The sequence below is a fragment of the Cnephaeus nilssonii genome (genome assembly GCF_951640355.1).
Source record: "Cnephaeus nilssonii genome assembly, chromosome: 24".
Taxonomy (NCBI): domain Eukaryota; kingdom Metazoa; phylum Chordata; class Mammalia; order Chiroptera; family Vespertilionidae; genus Cnephaeus; species Cnephaeus nilssonii.
In genome coordinates, this window is record NC_137095.1 from 15,310,973 (window position 1) to 15,330,643 (window position 19,671).

The 19,671-nt window shown below is 56.9% G+C and overlaps 1 protein-coding gene and 1 long non-coding RNA gene across 4 annotated transcripts in view; one reads left to right on the forward strand and one right to left on the reverse strand.

Annotated features, from left to right (window-relative positions):
- Positions 1–19,671, forward strand: part of LOC307094855 — a 28,680-nt gene that overhangs the window by 4,348 nt on the left and 4,661 nt on the right. The window contains exon 2 of the long non-coding RNA XR_013813137.1: positions 80–198. This is a non-coding gene — a long non-coding RNA (uncharacterized lncRNA). The remainder of the gene's footprint in view (positions 1–79; positions 199–19,671) is intronic.
- TRPM1 (transient receptor potential cation channel subfamily M member 1) overlaps positions 83–19,671 on the reverse strand; it is a 39,145-nt gene continuing 19,556 nt past the window's right edge. Inside the window, exons 10-26 of one of the 3 annotated variants that reach the window (XM_079763956.1) lie at positions 19,216–19,316; positions 17,967–18,140; positions 17,479–17,613; positions 17,204–17,254; positions 16,426–16,566; positions 16,048–16,077; positions 15,124–15,416; positions 14,126–14,354; positions 13,397–13,519; positions 13,061–13,192; positions 11,977–12,105; positions 10,108–10,359; positions 9,175–9,349; positions 7,561–7,705; positions 6,866–7,068; positions 6,445–6,577; positions 83–2,082 (exon numbers count right to left, since the gene is read on the reverse strand). In XM_079763956.1, coding sequence (XP_079620082.1) covers positions 855–2,082; positions 6,445–6,577; positions 6,866–7,068; positions 7,561–7,705; positions 9,175–9,349; positions 10,108–10,359; positions 11,977–12,105; positions 13,061–13,192; positions 13,397–13,519; positions 14,126–14,354; positions 15,124–15,416; positions 16,048–16,077; positions 16,426–16,566; positions 17,204–17,254; positions 17,479–17,613; positions 17,967–18,140; positions 19,216–19,316 — 3,674 coding nt within the window. In that variant the 3' untranslated portion in view covers positions 83–854. Of the gene's footprint in view, positions 2,083–6,444; positions 6,578–6,865; positions 7,069–7,560; positions 7,706–9,174; positions 9,350–10,107; positions 10,360–11,976; positions 12,106–13,060; positions 13,193–13,396; positions 13,520–14,125; positions 14,355–15,123; positions 15,417–15,443; positions 16,194–16,425; positions 16,567–17,203; positions 17,255–17,478; positions 17,614–17,966; positions 18,141–19,215; positions 19,317–19,671 lie in introns of those variants that run through there. The other 2 variants (XR_013813136.1, XM_079763955.1) reach the window with 2 other exon arrangements.

Genomic DNA, 19,671 nt, shown 5'->3' on the forward strand with positions numbered 1-19,671 from the left:
TCTGTAACTGTCCTGTGTGACCACGTGGTTGAAAAGTGGGAAAACTATGACCTGACACTAAATCTTACGACCGTTTCAGGTACCTCGGTGTATCGGCCCGCCTGGGCTGCCGCCAGAAAACACCACAGGCCGGCGGGGTGGCTGCAGCCACGGAGATGGGTTTCTCACCGTTCTGGAGGCTGGGAGCTCAAGACCACGGTAGGTCTCTGGTGTGAGCGCTTCATCTGGCTTCCAACACAGAGGCTGTGTCCTCACAGGGCTGTGGAGGGAGGGAGGGAAGGAGGCAGGGAGCGAGCTCGGGAGAGCACTCTGGTATCTTCTCCTTTTTAAATATATTTTTATTGATTTTAAAGAGCTTTTTGTTTAATATATTTTTATTGACTTCAGAGAGGAAGGGAGAGGGAGAGAGAGAGAAACATCCATGATGAGAAAGAATCATGGATCGGCTGCCTCCTGCATGCCTCCTACTGGGGTTCGAGCCCACAACCCCGGCGTGTGCCCTGACCGGGAATCGAACCGTGACCTCCTGGTTCCCAGGTCGATGCTCAACTGCTGAGCCACGCTGGTCGGGCTCTGGTGTCTTCTTCTCAGGGCGCTCATCCTTTATGGCCTCACCTATCCGTAATGACCTCCTAACGGCCGTGTCTCCAGAGACAGTCACACTGGGGTCAGGGTTCCAATGTAGGAATTCGGGGAGGACACAAGGGAGCCCAGAGGCCTGGAATTTCCATCCCGCGTCCACACTGCTGAATGCCTTTCAGGCCGATGTTTTTGGAACCTTATGATGATCAGATGGCCAAGAGGGTGCTGGTCCTCTGCGGCTTTAATTTCAAAAGCCGGAGGAGCCAAGCGCATCAGCATTCCGTTTCGGCGGGAGTTTTCTCTCGCGTGGTCTCCGTCTTCATTCCACACGTGGCGACGAGGCTGCCCACGCTGCCGGTGTGCCCGGGTGCGTCTAACCTGCCCTGCACGCCCGGAGCCCTCCTGGGGCGGCCGTGTAAACTCTTAGACCTTAACGACGGGAACCCCGGCGTCTGGTCTGCGCTCACCGTCAGCAGATTCCCCTTCTCCGCTCGCTCGGTCACGGCCAGGGACAGGCGAGGCGTCCAGGGGACCCCTCGAGGGGCACAGCGAGCCTCCTCCGTGTCTGTCGGTCGGTCTTGGTGCTCCGCCAGCCGGGCGGCTTCTGACACCGCGTAGGAGGGTATGTCGGTGCTGCGGGACCGCGTGATCTTGTGAACTTGGTATTTCCACTCCGCGGTCCACGCCTGATCCAGGACCGACCCGTACCCCGCGCCCCACTGGCTCACCCCGCCGACCAGCTTCCTCCCGTGGGAATACACAAAGCTCGTGGACTCCAGGGTCTGACAGGCATTGAACGCCTCATTGGGGTCGGAGCGTGGCCTTTTCGTGTCTCCGGGGGGGCCGGGCACAGCCCCCTCCATCGCTGCCGTTCCCACCGTGAGCTGTGCGTTTTGCAAATCCGATTTCTGCTCTGCGGGCAGGGCCTTCGTTTCTTCCCTTCCCCTTTCCCAGTCCGCCTGCCTTTCGTCCCCTCCCGCATAAATCCCCGTTTCTGGGCCTGATTTCGACTCCGACGGGTCCTCGATGTTGTCTAACGCCAGTCGACTGCCCCCTGGCGTGGCTGGGGCGCTCCTGCCTGGGGAGAGGCGAAGGCTGCCCTGCCTCCCCAGGACCAGGTGCACCTGGGGGTCCTTTTCTTCCTTCCCACGGAAGGAGCAGGCTCTCTTCTTGCCGAACCCCGAGCCCGGTGGCCTGGAGAGAGAGGCGTCGTCGCCCGGCTCCTCCGCGGGGAAGTGGAAGCGGCACCCGCCGGCGCTGTCGGCGCTGTTGGCGCTGCTCTGCCGCAGCAGGAAGCTGGCCTCGCACTCGGAGGAGGCGCGGGAGCGCGTGTGCATGAGCTCGGACCTGTCGATCCCCGCCAGGGTCTCCAGGGCGCTCGCCATCCGGCCCGACAGCTCTTCCAGCTGCGAGAGCCGCAGGTCCACCGTCTGCAGCGCCGTCTTCATGAAACTCTCCCGCTCGTTGATCTCCTCCAGCCGCATGGACATGTTTTCAACCCTGGCCAACAGCAAAGGAGAGGCATACTCAGCTGAGATGATGAATCCTCAACAAAAAAGTAACATTGTGTGATAGTTACACTAGAGGCCCGATGCACGAAGACTCGTGCAAGAACGGGCCTTCCTTCCCCTGGCTGCTGGCACCGCCTTTCCGCCTTCCCACGCTGCCCAGAAGCCTGGAGCAGCGCTGAACGCCTGCATCGTCGCCATGGCAACGACGCAAGCGTCCTGCCCCACCCACAGCCTCTCGGTGCCTGCGTATGCAAATTAACCCACCATCTTTGTTGGGTTAATTTGCATACTCACTCCTGATTGGCTGGTGGGTGTCGTAAGGGTACGGTCGATTTGAATCTTACTCTTTTATTAGTGTAGATGTTTTTACAGTCTTTCTTCTTTTAAAAAAATTATTATTGATTTCAGAGAGGACCGGAGAGGGGGGGAGAGAGGGAGAGAGAGAGAAGCATCAATGATGAGAGAGAATCATTGATGGGCTGACTCCTGCACGTCCCCTACTGGGGATGGAGTCCAGAACCAGGAAAGCAACCGGCATCTCCTGTTTCCTAGGTTGACGCTCAACCACTGTGCCACCCTGGCCGGGCTACATTTAAATATTTAAATTAGATCGAGAGCATCGTACATAACGCTTCCCATTGCATTCAAATAGCAGGAACAACACTGTATACCTTGGGGGGACTTCTGGAGCAACTTCCAAGAAAATACCCATGAGTCCTGGCCTCTCAGACGCTTCTCTGTTACAACATACAGGGTCCGAGGTCAAGTCCTCATGCTGAGAGTCCCTGTGTGTCCAAGGCCAGAGCTCTGACACGGGGAGCCGTGCAGTCAGCCAGCCGTGAAACCTCGTTTCATATGCCGTCAGCTCTTTGCGGACAGCCACCCCCCTTCGCCTGCGAGGCATCCCGGGAATCACACGGGAGTGTTTCCCTAATGACAGAGCTCACTGCTCCCATAAAGCCATCATGTTCCGTGGGAGTCCTGGGCCCGGCTGGTACTCACGATCTCACAGCATTTTCTCTCGAGTTCTGAGACCAGGCCTGCCCTGTCATTTCATTCCAGGTCGGCAGATCAAAAAGGCGTCTAATCCAGCCCCGAGTTTCCACCCAACTCTTTCAGCCTCCGCCGACTTCTTCCTCGGGGCTGCCTTTTAAGTTGGGTAATTGTAGGGAGGCAGCCCAGGGCAGAGCCCGACCGGGCTTACCTACATGCAAAAGATTGCACAGGGAACACGACTTGAGAGTCTTAAATCTTCCGGCTTTCTCATTCCTTTGTTTGTTTTTTAATGATTACCTTTCCTTTTTTCTTTTTTTTTTTATTGATTTCAGAGAGGAAGGGAGAGAGAGACAGAAGCATCCATGATGAGAGAGACTATTCTACCGGCTGCCTCCTGCGCGCCCCCCTACTGGGATCCAGCCCGCAATCCGGGCCTGTGCCCTGACCAGGAATCGAACTGAGACCTCCTGGTTCGTACGTGGATGCTCCACCCCTGAGCCAGGCCGGCCGGGCTCCCTCTGTCTTGTTTGTGCGCCAAGCCGGCTAGGGAGGCCCTGTGAGGAGGAAGGCCCGGTGCTGCCTGTGCCGGAGCGGGTGTGTCTCATTCTGGGGTGTGTCTCCGGCAAGAGCGGAACCACACCCTGTACGCCCAACATGAATGACTAAGAGCTGGCTTTTTTTTTTTTTTTTTTAATCTCTACCTACCTGATACCTGTATCTCTCTCTCTGGATCGGCTCTCAAAGCCGGGTCAGGAACAAACGTGTCATTCAGGAGGCACCCCGAGACTCCAGGACAGAACCCATCCCCCAGCGTGCACGTGACGTTGACTCCTGTGAATGTATAAGCTCAAGACATCCCCAATGGGATCGTCCCAGACTTCTCCTCCATCCCTGACTGTTTGTCTTCCTAGCACCTTCTCTTCATCTGAGGAATCACCCACCTCCTTTTCTTTTCTTTCTTTTTTTATGTATTTTTATTGGGTTCAGAGAGGAAGGGAGAGGGAGGTGGAAAACTTCCATGATGAGAGAGAATCATGGATCGGCTGCCTCCTGCAAGCCCCCTTCTGGGGATCGAGCCGACAACCCGGGCATGTGCCCTGACTGGGAATCGAACCAGTGACCTCCTGGTTCCTAGGTCAATGCTCAACCACCGAGCCACGCAGGCCAAGCATCACCCGCCTCCTTTCGATGAGGTGGGTGCCGATCTCTCTTCCGGGGCCTCTTCTGGTTACTGCCTCATGTCTCGCCTTCTTGTCTTGTAAGGGCCTCTGTTCCCAGCATCTTCTCCTCCTGGTCCCGTGGGCAGAGACTGTCCAGTAAGATGCCAAGGCCACGAGTTGCTGATGACCTATCAAGCCTCAAGGAAACCCAAGACCTTAACTCAGATCCACAAACCTGGCAAGAACCTACGGAACCCATGCCCGGCCGGTGTGGCTCCGTGGCTGAGCGTTGACCTAGGAACCAGGCGGTCACGGTTCCATTCCCCGTCAGGGCACATGCCCAGGTTGCAGGCTCCATCCCCAGTGTGGGGCGTGCAGGAGGCAGCCGATCCATGATTCTCTCTCATCACGGATGTTTTTCTCTCTCTCTCCCTCTCCCTTCCTCTCTGACATCAATAAAAATATATTAAGCCCAGGCGGCATGGCTCAGTGGTTGAACGTCGACCTATGAACCAGAAAGTCACGGTTCGAATTCCCGTGTTACGGGAGGCAGCTGATCACTGAGTCTCTCTCACCATTGATGTTTCTCTCCCTCTCCCTTCCTCTCTGACATCAATCAAAATATATTTTTAAATGCATATATATATAAAGTTATAGAAATGGGAGGAACATTGCAGCCTCCAAGGTTTGATTTTAGAGTCATCCCTGGTGCCAAAAATGAGGTGAAAATCATTCGTGTGATTTCCCCTGCTCCTCAGCTGGCCTGGTCCGGCTTCTCCGGAACCCTCCTCCTCTCTGTCCCTGGCATTCACGTGTGACTCAGCCCAGGAAGGGAACAATGGGACGGGCAGGAATGCGCTCCCATCCCAGGGAAACAGGAAGGGGCCTGTGCCTTCCCACTGCGTGCGCAGGGAGCCCCTGGAGGGAAAATGCAATTTGGTAGCGACCTGATCATCACATTCCTGGAGCCCGGGTCCAAGAATGGCAAAAATCCCAGCAATGCGGGGGGGAGGGGGCGGGGGACTGAACAGCATTTCCATTGTCCGTGACTGGCTGTGACTCAATCCAAGTCCATAACTAACTCAAGAGTGGAAATTTCCCATCACCGACACGGGGTGCCTCCTCTGTCCTGGAAGAAATACCGAGTAGATCTGGAAAGCTCAGGAATCGCATTTCAAACAGTGAGGCAGCATTTCCAAGTTTCCTCAAAGCCCTGGCCGGTGTGGCTCAGCGGCTAGAGCGTTGGCCTGCGGACTGAAGGGTCCCGGGTTCCGTTCCGGTCAAGGGCATGTGCCCGGGTTGCGGGCTCCATCCCCGGTGTGGGGCGTGCAGGAGGCAGCCGATCCTTGATTCTCGCATCATTGATGTTTCTCTCTCTTCTCTCCCTCTCCCTTCCGCTCTCTGAAATCAATAAAAAATTTTTTTTGAAAAGAAAATGTACCTCATTAAGGCCAAAGGACGGTGTGAAAACCCTGGAGTTCGGCCTTTCGTTACAAGGTGACCAGGTCCAGGAGGGGACAGAGGCCTGGCACCGGCCGCTGCCGGGGGCCGAGCGAGCGTCGCCGGCCTGAGCGAGCACCGGGGCGACTCCAGGGGTGTCGCCGGGTCTGCTGTGATTGCAGGGCCCTGGACTGGGAATCGCGCCGAGCTGTTCTTTGAGGTCCTCCCGTGTTTTTATGCTTCTCCGTAAACACAGGTGTCTCCGTCAGGAACCTGTAATTCTGAGCGCCCAGGGCTATACGATGAGCTAGCGGCCCCGTAGCATGGCTGCCTCTCCAGGCTCGCCCTCCTACCCACGTTGTTGGTTCAACTCTGGAGCCACGTGGGGGTTTTTTAACCAGTTATCACCCGAGGATATTTTTTCCACTGATTTTTAGAGAGAGTGGAAGGGAGGGGAAGGAGACAGAAACATCGATGGGAGAGAGACACATCGATGGGTTGCCTCCTGCACGCTCCCCGACCAGGGCCCGGGCCGGAGAGGAGCCTGCAACCGAGGTACGTGCCCTTGACCAGATTGGAACCCGGGACCCTTCGGTCCGCAGGCCGACGTTCTATCCACTGAGCCACACCAGCCAGGGCTGGGAGTGCATATCAAATGAACTTGGGCAGGCCCCCCTCAGCACGGGGCGGAGGGCCCCCCCCTCATCCCCCGCACACCCGGGCCCTGCGTGGGCGGTGCCGCGCCCCGGGCCCACCTGTCGCAGGTGACGCGGATGCGCTCGTCGCTTGACGACTGCTGCTCGTCCTCCTTCTCCTGGAAGTGCTCCTGCACGCACTGCGCCTCGAACTCGTGCAGCCGCTTCAGCTCCTCGTCGCTGAGAAACAGCTCTGGGCAGCACGCGTGTGTTTGTGTTTGTAATATATTTGTATGGATTTCAGAGAGGAAGGGAGAGGGGGAGAGAGAGGAACATCCATGAGGAGAGAGCATCATGGGTCGGCTGCCTCCTACTGGGGATGGAGCCCGCAACCCGGGCCTGTGCCCTGACCAGGAATCGAACCGTGGCCTCCTGGTTCCTAGGTCGACGCTCAACCCCTGAGCCCCACTGTGTGTGGGGGGGGTGGTGGCGGGAGGGAGGGACGGGCGGGACGTGGGCCCTCAGGAAGGCAGGCACCTACTCAGCCCGCGGTCCTGCTCGTCCTGGTCCCCTCCCCGCTTCCTCCTGCAGCGGCCGCTGAGCCGCAGGGCGATGATGTAGAGGTGGCTCAGGACAATCATGGGCGGAGGCAGGACCGGCCGGTCGTGGAACGTCATGATGAGCTGGTACCGCTGGAACTTCCACACCTGGTTGGAGATGGACTTCACTTCAAAGAAGGTGTTGCTTTAAAAGAGGAGACGTTTTCCGTCAGTCGGGGGGAGGATCTCTTACACGATCTTCCCAGAGCCGTTAGCGTTACCGTGAAACGACAAGACTCAAGGAACTGGCCCCGGCCCGTGTGGCTCAGGGGATAGCGCGTCGGCCTGCGAACCAAAGGGTCCCCCCGGGTTCGATTCCGGTCAAGGGCACGCACCTCGGTGGCAGGCTCCTCCCTGGCCCAGGCCCTGGTTGGGGCTCCTGCAGGAGGCAACCCGTTGATGTGACTCTCTCACATCGATGTTTCTCTCTGTCTTTCCCTCTCTCTTCCACTCTCCCTAAAAATCAATGGAAATACAATATCCTCAGGTGAGGATTAAAAAAGAAAAAAATTCCACCCTTTCCCAAGCCCCAGTGACATTCTGGGAAAATGCGCGGCAGTGTGGGGACGTTCTGCGAGAAAAAGGAAACCCCGTAGAGTGACAGGAACAAGCAGGCGCTCGTCCGCCGGACACGCACTTGAAGACGGCGATGAGCAGGTTGACCAGCAGGATGTTGGCCACCAGCAGGTAGCAGGCCATGATGGCCGGGGTCAGCCAGGCGCCCGGGATGCAGGGGGGCAGACGCTTGCCTTCCTCATCGTACTGGTTGTCGCCGCAGGGCGCTGAAACGGAAGGTGGTCATTTTGTGCTCGCTTTGATGTAGGAGGGAAAGAATCAATAGCTCACCGAGGTTATTACGTGACCTATGTCTTTTTTAATATGGTTTTCTTTTCTGTGAAAAATAGCAACTCATATAAAGGAGATAAGGGTCCGGCTGGTGTGGCTCAGGGGTTGAGCATCGACCTAGGAACCAGGAGGTCACGGTTCGATCCCTGGTCCAGGGCACATGCCCGGGGTGCGGGCTCCATCCCCAGTAGGGGGCGTGCAGGAGGCAGCCGATGGATGTTGCTCTCTCCCTCTCCCTTCCCCTCCCTCTCTCTCAAATCAATACAAAAAATATTTTAAAAGGTAAATCATCTTTCCTTTCTCTGCCCATTTGGAATGCCACTTGGATCACATGGGATCTATTTTGTGGAGAAAAGATAGGGTGGTCCCAACAGCCATTAGTAACATAATCTCCATCGATTTCTAGTCTACATACTTCTCATTTATTTACAGTTTAAAAAAACAACTATTGACACCAGAAAACCAGAGAAGTATTTGCACCCAGGGTAAAGCCATCAGTAACTAGCTAAGGAAGAGACTAATTAACGAACGAATACGCACACTTCATGGGCGCTAGACACAGGGGTGGGGAACTTCCGGCCCACGGGCCATATAAAGCCTGAGGCATTGTGTGGCCTGGCCCCGCCAAGGCATTGGGGGTGAGTTAACGAAATGTTGGAGCCAACAGAGCCGGCTAATTTTTAAGAGGATCATGTTGTATGGCCCGCAAATGATGTGATAAAAATACCCAAATGGCCCTTGGCGGGGAAAAAGGTTCCCCACCCCTGGTAGAGTCATAAGTTCTGTGTAAACTTACGGTTAATTTCCATGGCGTAGACTATATGGCGATTGAGGGGGGAAAAATAAGATGGCAGTTGAGAGAAAAGTAAAATGATTAACAACACAAGACATGCAAAGTCTTCACGCTCTGGAACTACAAATCCACGCTTGCAAACGGTGGTCTGTTTAGAAGAATTGTTCGCATTATTAATTCTAGGAAATATATGTGTGTATGTATGTATGTATTTCATGCATATTTACTTTATCATGTGTCATAAGCGATAGCAAAAGCTCAGCAGTTAAAAACACTGCAAGAAAGACACAAAGCTACCAACAGATGATCATTTTAATGTGCAGGTTAGCCCATTGGTCGGCAAACTCATTAGTCAACAGAGCGACCACTGGGTTAGCCAATCAGGCACCCTCAGCATCCCAATCCAAACACCTCACAGGCACGAGTAAATACAAAATAAGTATGTAGTAATCAGATCAAGAATCAAAAACCCAGCTCGTCCGGCGTGGCTCAGTGGTTGGGTGTCAACCCATGAACCAGGAGGTCACGGCACATGCCCTCCCCTCCCTGAGCGAGGCCTACCGCCTGCCTGGGGAGCAGGGAAGCAAGCCTTACTATGAATTCTAGTCTTACGGTCTGTCTGGTCTGCAAACACCTCCCCGTAGATCATCCAGTAGGGCATGTAGAAGATGTTCCGGGCCAGCCTCCAGGAGGGCTCCTCGTCGGGGTGCAGGATGGCCTGGCGGGCGACGCCGAAGCTCATCAGCACCACCAGCATGATGACCACGAAGTACAGCATGTCAATCATCTGTCAATCAAAGTGCAGCATGTCCATCAAAGTGTAGCATGTCAGTCATCTGTCCATCCAAGGAAATGGGTCCCTGATGGTCTCAAGTTCACATGGTTCCTGATCTTGCTCAACCCAAAGACTTCATCAGTGCTCCACAAGGCCAAAGAAAGCCTCTTGGCCTGGCCGGCGTGGCTCCGTGGTTGAGCGTTGACCTATGAACCTGGAGGTCACGGTTCAATTCCCAGTCATGGCACCCGCCCCGGTTGCGGGCTTGATCCCCAGTAGGGGGCATGCAGGAGGCAGCCACTCAATGGCTCTCTCCTCATTGATGTTTCCATCTCTCTCTCCTCCCTCTCCCTTCCTCTCTGAAACCAATAACACTGATTTTTTTTTTTTTTTAAAGAAGAGCCCTTGTCAGTTGGCTCAGTGGATAGAGATTGGTCCCGGGTTCGATTCCTGGTCAAGAGCATGTACCTCGGTTGCAGACTCAATCCCTGGCCCTGGATGGGGCGTGTGCAGGAGGCAACCCATCGATGTGTCTCTCTCAAACCCACGTTTCTCTCTGTCTCTCCCCCTGCCTTCCACTTTCTCTCTAAAAATCCATGGTAGAAGGAGGGAGAGGAGGAGGTGGAGGAAGGAGGAAGAAGAACAAGAAGAAGGAAGAGGGAACCAACGACAAAGGAAAGACCAAATGAAATGAAAGGAAGCCAGGCGCCAGGCGCGGCCCGTGCTGACCGCACCGCGGTGTCTGCAGGGGCTGTGGGCCCGGGACTCACCATCTTCCCGATCATCATCACGTAGGGCCCCAGGTACTTGTTGACCCCGAAGATGTCCAGGACGCGGATGTACCAGAAGATGATGTCCACGCAGTAGATGACGCGGCCGTAGCCCATGTACGGCTCCCGCTGCAGGCGCAGGACGGCCCCGACCAGGAACACGGAGATGGCCACCAGGTCCGTGATGTTCCAGTACTCCTGCAGCCACACCTTCACCTTCTGGCTGAGCTTGCCCGGCTCCGACATGAGGATCTGAAAACGGACGCCACGGAGCCATGAGCGGGGAGTGCCGCTGGGAGGCCTCGTCCTCTACGGATCCGAGGCCCACGGGGGCGTCGGGACATTCCAGGGGACACGGTTCCCTTCCCTGCTCGGGACCTCGCAACACCAGTCCTCTCAGGCGGGCAGAGATCTCTAGAAGCAGCCGGCCAGCGTGGCTCCGTGGTTGCACACTGACCTATGCACCAGGAGGTCACGGTTGGATTCCCGGTCACGGCACATGCCCGGGTTGCGGGCTCGATCCCCAGTAGGGGGCGTGCAGGATGCAGCCGATCCCTGATTCTCTGGCATCATTGATGTTTCTCTCTCTCTCCCTCTCCCTTCCTCTCTGAAGTCAATAAAAACATATTTAAAAAATAAAAAGATCTCTAGGAAGGGAAATTCCACGGAGTCCTCTGTTGTTCCTCGATCCCGTGTTTCGCACGCTCTCAGGAAATGCCTTGGGGATGATACCCTCTGGCTGCAGGGGAGGCAGCTGCTTCTGATGTCTTTTCTAATTCTCTGGACCCGCGCCTGCGAGCGAACGTTCCAGGAGGAAAGTCTGGAGCGGAGATGGGTCCGTGTCGTCCCACGGAAGGGAGGCTACCCAGTGGGGAGGACAGAGCCGGGGGTGGGGATATTGAGCTGCCAGGATTCCTCTTGGCAATTTAGATCGGGGAAGGCGGGGGCGAGGGAAGCTTGATTTTCTCCAACATGAGCTCTTAGCCTCTGAAAAATCGCTGATTAAAAAAATCACTACTTCAGCCCGGCCAGCAAGGCTCAGTGTTTGAGCGTCAACCTAGGAACCAGGAGGTCACGGTTGGATTCCCTGTCAGGGCACACACCTGAGTTGTGGGCTCCATCCCTATGTTGGGGCGTGCAGGCGGCAGCCGATCCATGATTCTCTCTCATCATTGATGTTTCTCTCTCTCTCTCTCTCTCTCCCTCTCCCTTTCTCTCTGAAATCAATAAAAATATATTTATTCCCCTAGCTGGTTTGGCTCAGTGGATAGAGCGTCGACCTGCAGACTGAACGGTCCCAGGTTCAATTCCAGTCAAGGACACATGTCCAGGTTGCTGGCTCGATCCCCAGGAGGGGGCGTGCAGCAGGCAGGCAATCTATGATTCTCTCTCATCCTTGATGTTTCTCTCTCTCCCTCTCCCTTCCTCTCTGAGATCAATATAAAATATATATATACACCGAGTGGCCAGATTATTATGATCTCTGAACGCATAATAATCTGGCCACTCAGTGTGTATGTTTGTGTGTGTGTGTGTGTGTGTGTGTGTGTGTATAAGGCCCAATGCATGAATTCGTGCATGGGTGGGGTCCGGCCAGCCTGGCCAGGGGGAGGGGACATGGGTGGTTGGCCGGCCTGCCTGCTGGTCGAACTCCTGGCCAAGGGGACAATTTACATATTAGCCTTTTATTATATAGAATATACACTGAGTGGCCAGATTATTATGCGCTCAGAGATCATCATCATCTCGCCACTCCGTGTATTATTTACTAAGAGGAAGGAAGGAAGGAAGGAAACTGGTTTCAAAAGCAGAAGAAGCTGCGTCAGAGTTGCGGGCGGTGGCGTGGGCCGGCGGCCGGGGAGCACGTGCCTCGCGGACCTTCTCCAGGGCCAGGGTGACGATGTAGGCGATGACCACCCACTCCTGCAGGCAGGGCCAGCGCTCCATGCGCACCAGGATGATGTAGTTGAACAGCAGCAGGTAGCCCAGGTACGAGATCTGCGAGACGGGAGAGCCGTGAGCCGCCTCCGGGCAGACAGCCCGCTCCCCAAGGAAGTTTGGACCCCTAGTTCCAACACAGGGGTGGGGTCGGGCCCTGCCCAGGCACTAGGGGTGAGTTCAGGAAATGGTTGACCAAATAGAGCAGGCTGTTTTTTTCTTTTTTTTTTTTTAATGTCTTATTGATGTCAGAGAGGAAGGAAGAGGGAGAGAGAGAGAGAAACATCCGTGAGGAGAGAGCATCATGGATCGGCTGCCTCCTGCATGCCCCTTACTGGGGATCGAACCCACAACCCGGGCATGTGCCCTGATTGGGGATTGAACCGTGACGTCCTGGTTCATGCGTCGATGCTCAACCACTGAGCCACGCTGGCCGGGCTCTTTTTTAAAAAATTAAGGTGGTTTTCTCTTTTTTTTTAATATATTTTATTCGCCCTAGCTGGTTTGGCTCAGTGGATGGAGAGTCAGCCTGCGGACTGAAGGGTCCCAGGTTCAATTCCAGCCAAGGGCGCATGCCTGGGTTGTGGGCTTTATCCCCAGTGGTGGATGTGCAGGAGGCAGCCAATCAATGGTTCTCTTTCATCATTGATGTTTCTAGCTCTTTTTCCCTCTCTCTTCCTCTATGAAATAAAGATATATATTTAATATATATATATTTAAATATAGGCATGGACCTTGTGCCCGCAACCAAGGTCCATGCCCTTGACCGGAATCGAACCTGGGCCCCTTCCGTCCGCAGACCGACGCTCTATCCACTGAGCCACACCGGTTAGGCAAGGTGTTTTTTTTTTGAGGTAACGTTAGCTAATAGCGTGATGTGAAGTTCAGGGGCGTGTTCTGTCGTGTGCTCGCCACCCGAAATCTCATCTCCTCGCGGCCTCGACACTTTTCCGGGTCCTCACACGTCTCCCTGCTCTAAACAGGCCGCGCGGCGGAGGCTACGGGGAGGCCTCACCGTGTAAAACCAGAACTTGACGATGGGCGCGTTGTAGAACTCGCAGATCTTCGTCCCGATGGGGATGCCTCTCTGCTTCCTGTGCTCACTCTCCTCGTCCCCCTTTCTGGAGCCAGCGTCTGCGCCCGGGTCCTGGGAAACACGCAGGCAGGTGGCTGCTTGGGAACGGCAGGCGCCCGCCGCCCCCCTCCAGCACCATATTCCGCAGGCAGGCGCGTTAGACACCATCACCAAAACGCCCCCCACGACGCCCCGTCCACATTCTGGGGGAGAGAAACCGGAACGATCTTGGGAACGAGAGCGGACGGGCGCTCGTACGATCCGGGCGACACTGACCGTGGCCTCCTCTTCCTTTTCTTTGCCGTTCTCGTTCTCCTTGGACGTCTGATAGGAGAAATCGTCGTAGGTGCGGAATTCCAGAAACAGGATGGTGGGCGGGAGGAGAATCCCCAGGATGACCTGCGGGTGGGGGGGAGCATGGACATCTAGGCGGTGCCACGATGGCGCGGGGGTGGGGGGGGGGCGGTGCTCGCCAGGGGTCAGGACGATGAATGGTCAGGGCCCGAGCGTGCCGCACGCCAGCGGGACGGTCGAATGGAAGGAAGGAAAGAGCCCTCCCCACCCCTCCCTTTCCCGGTAAGAATCGAGGGCTTGGGCGAAGGGGGGGTGGCCTTTGAGACGGGAGTCAGCCACCCTCCCGGGTCCTGGCACCTGAATAAACCTCTTTCCTTTTGCCCGGCTGGCTCGGCTCAGGGGTTGAGCATCGACCTGTGAACCAGGAGGTCACGGTTCGATTCCCGATCAGGACACATGCCCGGGTTGTGGGCTCCATCCCCACTAGGGGGCGTGCAGGAGGCAGCCGATCCATGATTCTCTCTCCTCATCGATGTTTCTCTCTCCCTTCCCCTCTGAAATCAATTTTTAAATTTTTTCTTTTTAATATATTTTTAAAAATCCACAGTGAGCACTTCACTCCGCCAGGCAGAGCGCACGGGCTCCCCACTGCCACGCGTCACCCTCCCATCCTCACCCGCCCGGCCGCGCGTCTCACACACACGCACACACCTTCAGGCCGGGGTTCTTGCGCATGCGCAGCCGCCCCATCCACATGTCGGTGAGCAGCATCTGGCTGCAGGTGTGGGCGATGAAGTCCCGGTGCTTGGCGGCCACGGCCAGCTTGAGGCAGGTCGAGTTGCTCCAGTTCCTCAGCTCGTAGGTGAGCAGCTTCATGGCCACCTGCTCGTCGTGCCTGTAGGACTGGTCCAGCAGCTCCACGGCCAGCTGCCCGAAGTCTCTGCACGGGAGGAGGGGGATCGGCCGGTGACGCGGCTCAGGGGTTCAGGATTCACCCCATGAGCCAGGGGGTCAGGGTTCGACTCCCGATCAGGGCACAGGCTCGGGTTGTGGGCTCGATCCCCAGTAGGGGGCGTGCAGGAGGCAGCCGATCGATGATTCTCTCTCCTCGTGGATGTTTCTATCCCTCTCTCCCTCTCCCTTCCTCTCTCTCTAAAAATCAATGAAAAATATTTTAAAATCCTATATAATAAAAGGCTAATATGCAAATCGACCAATCAGCAGAACGACCAGTCGCTATGACAGGCACTGACCACCAGGGGGCGGACGCTCAATGCAGGAGCTGCCCCCCGGTGGTCAGTATGCTCCCACAGGGGGAGCGCTGCTCAGCCAGAAGCCAGGCTGACGGCTGGTGAATGCCGCGGTGGTGGCGGGAGCCTCTCCCGCCTCCACGGCAGGGCTAAGGATGTCCGACTAAGCCGTCCGTGGGACATCCCCCGGGGGCTCCCAAACTGCCTAAGAGCACAGGCCGGGCTGAAGGACACCCCCCCCCCCCCCCAGTGCACAAATGTAGTGCACCGGGCCTCCAGTAATAATAACAATAAAGTAAAATAAAAACGAATGGAAACATATCCTCGAGTGAGGATGAACCAAAAAAAGGAAAAATGAAAAAAAAGGGGGGTGCTAAAAAGGGGCCCCTCCCCCCCCACACAGAGAGACAAGGGCCCGGACCGCAGCCCCTCCCGGCCCCCACCCCGCCAGGCACGCACTTGGAGTTGCTGTCCAGGTCCTGGGAGATGTCGTCCACCAGCTCGCTCTCCGAGGACTCGTGGGCCATGGCCTTGTAGAGCTTGCAGGCCACCAGCGCGCGGGCCATGCTCTCCTCGCCGCGCTGCCACAGGAACACCGCCATGCGCTGCCGCTTCGTCAGCACGGCCCACACCAGCAGCTCGTGGAAGGGGTGCTGGAAGCGGCTCACGGCCGGGTCGTCCACGTCCACGTCCGCCTCCTCCTCCTTCTTCTTCTTCTTCTTCTTCTTCCCTTTGGCCGGGGGCTCGTCGTCCTGCGGGCAGAGGAGCAGAGCGTTCCCCGTGGCTCCACCCCCGACGTGCCACCGAGGGCTTCGCGACGGCCCGGAGGAAGAGGCCTCTCGGCCCGGCCGGCAGGGCCCCCTGGTCAGGCCTCGAGCTGGGAGCCAGGAGGTCATGGTTCGATTCCCGGTCAGGGCTCATGCCGGGGTTGCGGGCTCCATCCCCAGTAGGGGGCGTGCAGGAGGCAGCCGGTCCATGATTCCCTCTCATCATGGATGTTTCTCTCTCTCCTCTCTCCCTCTCCCTTCCTCTCTGACATCAATAAAAATAATTTTTTTAAAAAAAGAAAGAAAGGCCCGAACCGGTTTGGCTCAGTGGATAGAGCATCGGCTTGTGGACTGAAGGGTCCCAGGTTCGATTCCGGTCAAGGGCATGTACCTTGGTTGCGGGCACATCCCCAGGAGGAGGTGTGCAGGAGGCAGCTGATTGATGTTTCTAACTCTATCCCTCTCCCTTCCTCTCTGTAAAAATTCAATAAAATATATATTTTTAAAAAATAGAAAGAAAACAAACACATTCGATTTTATGTTAAACAACACAAGACGAAGTTGGCACATATGTTTGACCGAACTATCGTGAACTGCTGAACACACACCGACTTACTTCCATTCCCAGAAGTTTAAGCGCTTTCGGCTGCATCATGAAAGGGGGAGAGAGAGAAATCAGTCAACAGGGAACTGATGCTCGTAGTACATGGGTCCGAGGGTAGAGGGGGCCTGGCCGGCGTGGCTCAGTGGCTGAACGTCGACCTAGGAACCAGGAGGTCACAGTTCGATTCCCGGTCAGGGCACATGCCCGGGTTGTGGGCTCCATCCCCAGGAGGCAAAAAAGACTTATTTTTTTAAAAAGAAGAAGAAGGGCCGGTGTGCTGGGGACGGGGTGACGGGCTTGGCCTGGAACAGGCGTGGTCGGAAAGGGCAGCGAGGAGCCCCCTGCGGCTAGGGCACCCGGACCGCCCCACGCACGGTCGCCCCGTCCTACCCGCTTGGGCCCGAACAGGTTGTTGTACAGCGTGCGGAAGCTCTTGCGCGTGTAGTGGCAGCGGTAGGCGCCGCCCATGAGGTACTCCAGCACCAGCCCGATGTCGATGAGGCTGATGTGGTAATCGGGCGGCAGGTTGCCCTGCGAGGGAAGAGGCTGCGTCTCAGGCCCCGTGAGGAGCGAGGACCTCGTCACACGTCCGAGCGGTCCCTCCTGGCCACCGCGTGGGTGCAGTGAGCACAGGGGCGTTAAACAGTGCTCAGGCCCGGCCGGCGTGGCTCCGTGGGTGAGCGTCACGGTTCGATTCCCAGTCAGGGCACATGCCCGGGTTGTGCGCTCCACCCCAGTAGGGGGCGTGCAGGAGGCAGCTGGTCCAGGATTCTCTCTCATCGTGGATGTTTCTCTCTCTCTTTCCCCCTCTCGCTTCCTCTCTGAAATCAATAAAAGTAAATTTTTTAAAAAGTGCCCTGGCCGGTTTGGCTCCATGGATAGAGCGTCGGCCTTCAGACCGAAGGGTCCCGGGTTCGATTCCGGTCAAGGGCAGGTGCCTCGGTTGCAGGCTCCTCCCCAGGCCCGGGCCCTGATTGGGGCGCGTGCAGGAGGCAACCCATCGATGTGTCTCTCTCACATCGATGTTTCTCTCTGTCTTTCCCTCTCTCTTCCACTCTCCCTGAAAATCAATGGAGCAATATCCTCGGGGGAGAATTAACAAAAACAAACCAACAAACAAAGCCACGTAGGACGCCCACGGGCGAGGAGAGTGGAAGGGCAGACGAACCTTCTTGACGTCCCTGACCAGCAGGTGAAGCGTGTTGGGTGGACCCAGTCTCTGCAAGGCAAGCGTTCAGCCCGTGACCACGGCTCCTCGTCACCGCCCTGCCCTGCTCCGTGGGATCGCGGCACAGGGACCCGGGTCGGCCTGCCTCTCTCGACACCGGACGGGCGGTGGTTAGGAGGCGTCCACCACGGGCATAGGGTGGCGGTGGCGGGTGGGGGGGCACAGGGGTCTATGGGGGAGGTTGGGGCGCCCCCCCCCCCCGCCCGCTCACGCACCGTGTTGTAGAGCTCCTCCAGCCGCGGGATGGTGAGGAAGTGCTGCATGTTGACCCCGTTCTCTATCAGCAGCTTCACGAACTCCACGCGGTCCAGCACCAGCGCGTCCAGCATGGCCTGCTCCAGCGCGTTCACCTGCGCGCGGGGGAGGCGGGCGGGGGGACACCTCGCGGGGCGGATCCCGCTCCCCGCTCCCCCAGGCCCCAGAGCGTCCCCACCCCGGGCCTCTCGGCTCTCCGCTCTCCGTGCCCGCCTCCCGTCCCCGTGCTCATGGCGTTGGCCTGTCTCAGACCCACCATCCGAGCGGATAAGAGGAGGGCGGCGCCTGATGGTCCCCCTCTATTTTTTGGTAAATTGTTTCCCATTGACATGTTGTCGCTGTGAATCCTCACCCGAGGATGTGTCCCCAGTGATTTCAGAGAGGGAGGGAGGGAGGGAGGGAGGGAGGGAGGGAGGGAGGGAGAGCCGCGAGCCGACTCCCCACGTACCCAGTTCAGCAGCTCGATCTTCCGGGGGTCGGTCTCCTCCTCCGCCTCCTCCTTCCCCTTCCCCTTCCGCTTGCCTTTCCCCCTCCCTCGGCCGCCCTTGGTGGTGGCCGTTGGCGGCTTCTTCTCCTGCTCGGTGGCCTTGCTGTCCACCGGGGGCGCCAGGCTCCCCAGGGGCTGCCGTCCGCAGAAATGGGGGAGAAAGCAAACATGAGAGCCGGTGGTCCCAAGGTGACCCTCACCTCTGCATGCGTGCACCCATGTGCACGTTGGCACACACATGTGCTCGTGAGAACATGAGTACACATGCATGTGTGCGCGCACTCGCACACAGTTCTCTAGGCCTCCAGGGTTTCATGGAACTGAGCTTGAAAACTGAGTGGTCTCAGTGCAATCATTGTGTTTCCTTTTAATGAGCTATTTTCTTTCTTTTTTAAAAATCTAAAATATGTTTTTATTGATTTCAGAGAGGCAGGGAGAGAGAGAGAGAAACATCCATGAGGAGAGGGAACCATGGACCGGCTGCCTCCTGCACGCCCCACACTGGGGATCGAGCCCCCAACCTGGGCCTGTGCTCTGATGGGGTATCGAATCCTGACCTCCTGGTTCCTAGGTCGACGCTCCCCCACTGAGCCACGCTGGCCGGGCTCTCGTTCCTCTTCTTTAAAAGGGTGAGCACCCCTTTCCACGGACCACGCTAAAGCGTGGGCACCTGGCCTGGCAGGAGGCAGCCAATCCATGATTCCCTCTCATCACAGATGTTCCTATCTCTCTCCCTCTCCCTTCCCCTCTGAGATCAATAAAGATATATTTTAAGAAAATACATGGCGAGTGGTCATTTCCCCGTGAGATTAGTGCTGGGAGCTCTTCCTTCCCCCTGGTTCCTTGAGGTGAAAGAGCGACGCTCCCTCCTGATCCCAGCCCTGTAGTCGGCAAACCACGGCTCGCAAGCCACATGCGGCTCTTTGGCCCCTTGAGTGTGGCTCTTCCACAAAATACCACGGCCTGGGCGAGTCTACTTTGAAGAAGTGGCGTTAGAAGAAGTTTAAGTTTAAAAAATTTGGCTCTCCAAAGAAATTTCAGTCGTTGTCCTGTTGATATTTGGCTCTGTGGACTAATGAGTTTGCCGACCACTGGGCTAGCAGATCTCGCGGCGGATCCTCCCCCGAGGACGGTGTGAGACGGGGGAGCGCCTACTGTGCGTCGTCTGGGCCAGGTCGGGATGGAGGGGATGACCTGGGAGACGGCTCACCGGCCAGTGGGGCCCAAAGACGAAGATCTGGCTCCGCGCTATGTCCACGCGGTTCCACGCCAGCGCCAGGCTCAGCTGGTCCGGGGCGGACGCGTTGGTTCCTGGGAAGGCAAGGGAGCAGGCGATGCTCTCTCCGTGCCTGGGCCGCCCGGTCCCGCGGGTGCTGGGCGGTGAGCTGGGCTCCAGGCACCCCCCCACCACCACCACCACCACCACCACCACCAGGGCTCTAAGCGCTGCTGCCTTTTCTCTCAGCTAAGAACTCCATCTCCGCACAGGGCTGCCCGGGAGGAGTGTGCAGGCCACCTCTTCCTGTGTGTGTGTGTGTGTGTGTTTAATATATATTTTTATTGACTCCAGAGAGAGGAAGGGAGAGGGAGAGAGAGATACAGAAACATCTGCTCTGGCCGGTTTAGCTCAGTGGCTAGAGCATCGGCCCACAGACTGAAGGGTCCT